Consider the following 5974-nt stretch of genomic DNA (forward strand, 5'->3'; position numbering starts at 1 on the left):
AGAAGGACGACTTTGTCTAATGGGAGTTTCGTATGACGGAAAGTTTACGGTTCGTTCAGCTTATTCTATGCTCATGGGTTAGAACCATAATGTTGCCTCGCAGACCTCAATTCCCTCGGCTTCTTGGTGGAAACATTTATGGGGGTTAAATATTATGCATAAGCTTAAAGTTTTCTTTTGGAAATTGCTTAGGCATTCTCTTCCGTTAGCCTCCATTCTTCAGCTGCGGGGTATGCCAATAGATCCAGCTTGTTCCTTTTGCCATCAGTTTCCTGAGACTTTTGAACATTTATTTAGGGACTGCCCTTTGATAAACCAGTTATGGCCGTTTCTTCTTCTCTTCAAGTTTTCTTACTCACTCCGTCACGCTCTTTGGAGAATTGGTGTATGGGGTTTATGGCTAATTGTTCTTCTTCCCCGTTTCACCAGGTTCTGTTAGACAAATTCATTTCTCTGTTATGGTCTGTGTGGATTCTCCGCAATAATATCTGGTTTCGAAATGTAATCTGGGATCCGGGAGCGTTGTTAGTTTTAATGGTTTCCTAGACGGTGCTCTGCTCTGAGGTTCGTACAGTTTCTACCCCCTTTTTCAGATCATTCGCGTAATCTCTGTCCTCTCCCGTTGGACCATCCTGGGGTTTCTCGGCCGGTTATGGATTCTTCCGTCATTTGTCTCATTTGTGATGGCGCTTGGAATTCCACAACCAATGAGGCTGGGTTAGGTTGGATTCTTCAGGATCCTATATCTCTGTCTCATTCTAAGGGTGGGGCTCAGGCCTGCGTTTTAGCTTCAGCTTTGCAGGCAGAATTATTGGCTTGTCTATGGGGGCTTCGGAAGGCCATCAACCGTGGTTTTACTAAAGTTCTTCTGTTTTCGGATTGTGTTGTGCTTGTTGACCTGGTTACAACGTCTCAACCAGGTCCTGTTTCGATTACCTGGGCTCTTCAGGATTTGCGTCTTCTTCTAAGTTCTTTAGTGATGTTTTCAGCCCTCAAGGTCTCTCGCCAGTTTGTTCTTCCGGCTCATAGCCTGGCCACTTCGGCGCGTCGTCGGCATCTCATTAGGCATAGATTTTAGTTCGTTTGTTTTGTTTCTGTTTTTGCTCTGTTTCTCGCTTGTTCGTTTCTATTTCTCTTGTCAAAAAAAACTTTGTATTCGATAGTTATCTGATATTGTGGATATCAGTGATAGAGAGATCGGAGGTGGAATTGGAGTTGCCAAAAGCAATCAAGATATACCAATTTTGTTTCTTACATAATTTTCGATCAATATCATGGGCATGTAGGACTTGAAAATTATTAGATGCACCCAGATGTATTGTATATTCAAGGATATTTTTATGCTCATTGATGGTCTCTATTATAACTTCTCCTCGCGTATAAGGAGAAAATATAGGAGGATATACGATGCACCAGGAAGCATGTAATATGTTCTATGTAGGGCTAATTTCAAATTTCATACTATCATAAGAAGGGTACCAGCTAGGCAGTGAAAATGAACACGTATGGCATAAATCATTCACAGTAACTTACAGATGAGATAGAAGCATGTTGATTTCTAATCCAAATACAATTTATGTGTAATTTGAGAAGGGGGGGTGTTCATTTGGATCTGCATGCACACGAGGCTTCCCGGTATATAAAATTTGCGTATAGAACGCAAACTTGAGAACGGTTCCACGCATTTTACCTCCAATCCCACTGTTTTCAACAAGTCCAAAAATAAGAAACCCGTATTTTTATTCAGACTACTACAGCTTGCAACAAATGAACTACAAACTTGAGCAAAATACAACCACGACTTGAATAGAAAACCAACAAGTTCATGGTAAAGCATTCAAATTACAGCTTTGGACAAGTTTCTAAAAATAATACATTCACTGATTATTCTACAATGCTACAATAGAACAAGTTCAGGTCAGGTAGACGGTGAACGAGACCTTGGACTGGCAGATTTTGAAAGAGATCTAGATCTGGAGGGAGCACTATCTCCCGAGTAGCTTCTTGACGAGTGACTATCAAGAGATCGACCACGCTTCTTAGGGGAATAGGAGACACTCCTACTGGGGCTTCTTGACAAACTGCGAGTGCAGCTTCTCTTGTAACTCTTCCTTGGCCTTGGTGAATAGCTACGTGAGTAGCTCCTCCTTGAGCTTCTCCTTGCCTTAGATGATAAACTCTTTCTCCTTGGCCTAGGTGAGTAACTACGAGAGTAACTCCTTGAGCTTCTCCTTGGCCTAGGAGAGTAACTACGTGAATAGCTTCTTCCCCTTGGTGAACAGCTTCGGGAAAGACTCCGGTCCCTTCTTCTGTAGTACCTTTCTTCAGGAGAGGGAGAATAATCATATCGTCGTCTGCTGATAGGTGATCTCCTATAGTATGGAGAGCGAGACCTCGACCGTGCATGCCGACTCCGACGGCTATAGTAGGGAGAATACGATCTATCTCGTCTGGGGTAGGGGGAGTAGGACCTCTCCCTATCAGACGAACAACGAGATGAATGTCTCCTACTGTAAGGTGAATAAGTAGGAGAGCGGTGACGACCTAAAACAAATTAAGGAAACAGTTTACAAACAGATTGGTATAGGCAAATTGCAGACGTAACAAACACTCTACACAGGTCTTACTGCGAGATGTCCTTAGCCCCAGGTATTTTCCTGGAGTTGGTGTACGGCCTCTCCTCCTTCGGGCCTGAAATTGGCATTTGTGAACTAGTGTTAGTTGCAAAATGACAAAAACTGAGACTCTGGATATATATAAACACCAAGTAATAAAATTATGGTTTTGAAAAATACTTCTTTACCAAAGGACCAAAAAAATTTAAAACATAATAGCACATGGGTAAATTCAACACCAAAGAGAGAAATGCAGGGCATACAACCCTCTGATATTAAGTCTGAGTTTGATTTGCTTGGATTGAGTTGATAGTTGTGTAGTTTGGAGAAGAGCTGCTACACACAGCTAACCTGTTTCTGTCACAAACTTCAGGCGACAACAAGCAAACTGATTTATATCTTAGAAGTACCAACAGGAAACAAGTACCAATCTTGATACAGTCATAAGCTCCAATATAAACAAGACCATCATCAAAGCTCGAAACAGTAAAAATACTTGAAAATATACCAATGCTTGTGAGTTGCTGAGCTCCGCTGAAAGTGCTGATATGATAATATCTGCCAAGGGGAGAGGGGACTGGAAGTGTATAAAGAAAAACAAATATATACCTTCTCAACCATGATGACACGCCCTTCAAGTACAGAGCGGTTAAGATACTTGATACAACGATCTGCCTCCTCGAGAGAGGACATGGTCACAAAGCCAAAACCCCGTGATTCTTTGGTCCATGGATCGGTTACGAGGTGGACGTCTTCCACCTGCAAATGTCATCCATTTCAAAACAACGGAAATTAGAATCAGCATCAGTAACAAATAGCAAAAGGTCACATTTCTTAGTCTAAATTCATCCAGATAATGCCCACATTTCTACCCAGCTAACAAAATAAGTGAAGTTTAAAATCACCTTTCCCTCACTCGAGAAGTGTTTCTCAAGCTCTTTCCTGGTGACACGTGTTGACAATCCAGTCACATACAGGTTATTTCCTGGATTCTCTACACTGCTCTCAAGGCTCCTGCCAGATAAGAAGAGCAAAATTATTGTAACCGTCATGCCTGTTACTCTTTATACGGAGTTATACACAGAGTACAAGCTAAAAAGAAAAGGCCAAACTATAATTCAAGACAGGTGAGCACCTTGATCGACTCCTTGACAACGAACTTGATCTTGACAAGGACCTCGAGAAAGAACGACCATAACGTCTGTATGGTGATGGTGAGTGAACATCGCGTCTTGAGTACGACATCTGTTACAGGAATGAGAATTAAGCTCCTAGAAACTGGAAAGTGGAATAAAATGTATGTATGCAGTAACTCCAAAAGAAAGTCTTTCCCAATTGTTAATGGAAACACCGGCAAATCAACCAGGCATATGTATAGAAATGTCAACAAACAAAACAAACAATTACTTCATAGTTTTAGAATCTCGACTTATCATCAACTGCAGGGGATTTCAGGAGAAGAAGAAAAGATAGCATAACCGTCCAAACCCTCGTCAACAGTTGAAGAGCTGCCTTTTATCTAGTAGAGTCTATTAAAGGGAAATACAATAATTTCAGATACCCCTGTCAAAATTCATATACCATGGTACTCCTACTAAGGTAACAAATCCCAAATCCCTTCAAAACCACAAATTTTCTTACTGGTTAATAATCAATACATTTCAACAACTACAGCTCATCAATTTAGTCCATTCCCTTCTCGCTCAGATTTATCTGCTTCTCCAACGAATTCTCGAAGAACAACAAAATAAAAATATGTTGCAGGAGGCTAGCTCAACTGCGGAATATTCTTCAGTGATGAAGATTGATGATGATAGAATGTAGAAGATGAGTTGAGGGGGAAGAGAAATCAGGGAATTCAGAAAAGAAAGAGAGAGAATCACAGAGAGAACTAAAGAGAAAAGTAGGAGTTTTTTCTTATTTCTTGAATGACTAATACAATCTGATATCCAGCTTATTTATAAAACCAAACTAAACAGACAAAACAATTAACTAACTTTAACATTCCTCCCCTAACAAAATAACACCGAATACAACAATCTCTTTCCATAAACGCAAAACCCTAGATTTGAGAACAATTGTATCAAAATGAACGAGTGCTAATAGTACATATAAAACCTAACAGACAATAAAATCAAAACATAAGAACATGATATTAACATTGAAGAATCAAAAGATACAAACGCTAAACTAGCCGTAAATTCGTAATTAAATTTCTCCGGCAAAATTCACAAATACATCAATTGGAAGTTCAAACAGCCAATAATAATAATAATAATAATAATAATAATAATAATAATAATAATAATAATAATAATAATAATAATAATAATAATAATAATAATAATAATAATAATAATAATAATAATAATAATAATAATAATAATAATAATAATAATAATAATAATAATAATAATAATAATAATAATAATAATAATAATAATAATAATAATAATAATAATAATAATAATAATAATAATAATAATAATAATAATAATAATAATAATAATAATAATAATAATAATAATAATAATAATAATAATAATAATAATAATAATAATAATAATAATAATAATAATAATAATAATAATAATAATAATAATGATAATAATAATAATGATGATGATGATGATGATGATGATGATGATGATGATGATGATGATGATGATGATGATGATGATGATGATGATGATGATGATGATGATGATGATGATGATGATGATGATGATGATGATGATGATGATGATGATGATGATGATGATGATGATGATGATGATGATGATGATGATGATGATATGATGATGATGATGATGATGATGATGATGATGATGATGATGATGATGATGATGATGATGATGATGATGATGATGATGATGATGATGATGATGATGATGATGATGATGATGATGCAGGACTCACCTTGAAATTTGATTGATTGAAATTCAGATGCTGTGATTTGATCAGAAGCTGATGATCTTTCTCTCTCTAGATTGCGGAAGTTTGTGGAAAGCTTGAAATGGGGTGGGAATGTTAGATCGGCTTATAAAGGGCTAGAACGTTCTGGAGAATGCAGATTCGGACGTCAAAGCAACTTATAATTATTCATTTTATTTATTCTTTTAGGAAAATGTATAATCAGTCATTTTATTCTGCTTCATTATGTTTAACTAGGCCCAGCAAAACTGACCCGGACCCGAAAAATTGAACCGATTGATCCGATCTGTAATCCGAAATTAATCCGAAAACCGAATAGATCCGACCCGAAACCGAAACCGACCCGAAAGAGATTTGACTTGAAATAACTCGATACCCGAACGACCCGAACCGAAATACCCGAACCGATCTTCACCGGAAAATCG

The 5974-nt window shown here is 37.6% G+C and overlaps 1 protein-coding gene across 5 annotated transcripts; it reads right to left on the bottom strand.

Moving 5' to 3' along the window:
• Nucleotides 1-1780: 1780 nt before the first annotated feature.
• On the bottom strand, nt 1781-5691 carry LOC110792681 (serine/arginine-rich splicing factor SR45a). Of its 5 annotated transcripts, XM_021997498.2 has the most exons (7): nt 4257-4785; nt 4023-4144; nt 3751-3860; nt 3521-3629; nt 3225-3374; nt 2628-2691; nt 1781-2544 (listed from the first exon to the last, which is right to left on the bottom strand). In XM_021997498.2, the coding sequence occupies exons 3-7, from the start codon at nt 3858-3860 to the stop codon at nt 1919-1921; spliced, it is 1059 nt and encodes a 352-aa protein (XP_021853190.1). In that variant the 5' UTR covers nt 4023-4144; nt 4257-4785; the 3' UTR covers nt 1781-1918. The 5 variants fall into 5 exon arrangements, with proteins under 5 accessions (XP_021853190.1, XP_021853189.1, XP_056687806.1 ...); XM_021997497.2 differs by lacking the exons at nt 4023-4144; nt 4257-4785 and adding an exon at nt 5535-5691; XM_056831828.1 differs by lacking the exon at nt 4023-4144 and having other exon boundaries at nt 4274-4786.
• Between the last annotated feature and the right edge of the window lie 283 nt (nt 5692-5974).

This window comes from Spinacia oleracea, chromosome 6 (genome assembly GCF_020520425.1).
Source record: "Spinacia oleracea cultivar Varoflay chromosome 6, BTI_SOV_V1, whole genome shotgun sequence".
Classification (NCBI taxonomy): Eukaryota; Viridiplantae; Streptophyta; class Magnoliopsida; order Caryophyllales; family Amaranthaceae; genus Spinacia; species Spinacia oleracea.

What these genes read in the sequence shown, in the direction of transcription:
- LOC110792681 (XM_021997497.2), bottom strand. Translation starts at nt 3,860, where the DNA reads ATGTCGTACTCAAGACGCGATGTTCACTCACCATCACCATACAGACGT. An exon ending in TTGTCAAGGAGTCGATCAAG is followed by an intron (nt 3,630 to 3,750) that starts GTGCTCACCTGT and finishes CTTATCTGGCAG; the next exon opens with GAGCCTTGAGAGCAGTGTAG. An exon ending in GGGGCTAAGGACATCTCGCA is followed by an intron (nt 2,545 to 2,627) that starts GTAAGACCTGTG and finishes AATTTGTTTTAG; the next exon opens with GTCGTCACCGCTCTCCTACT.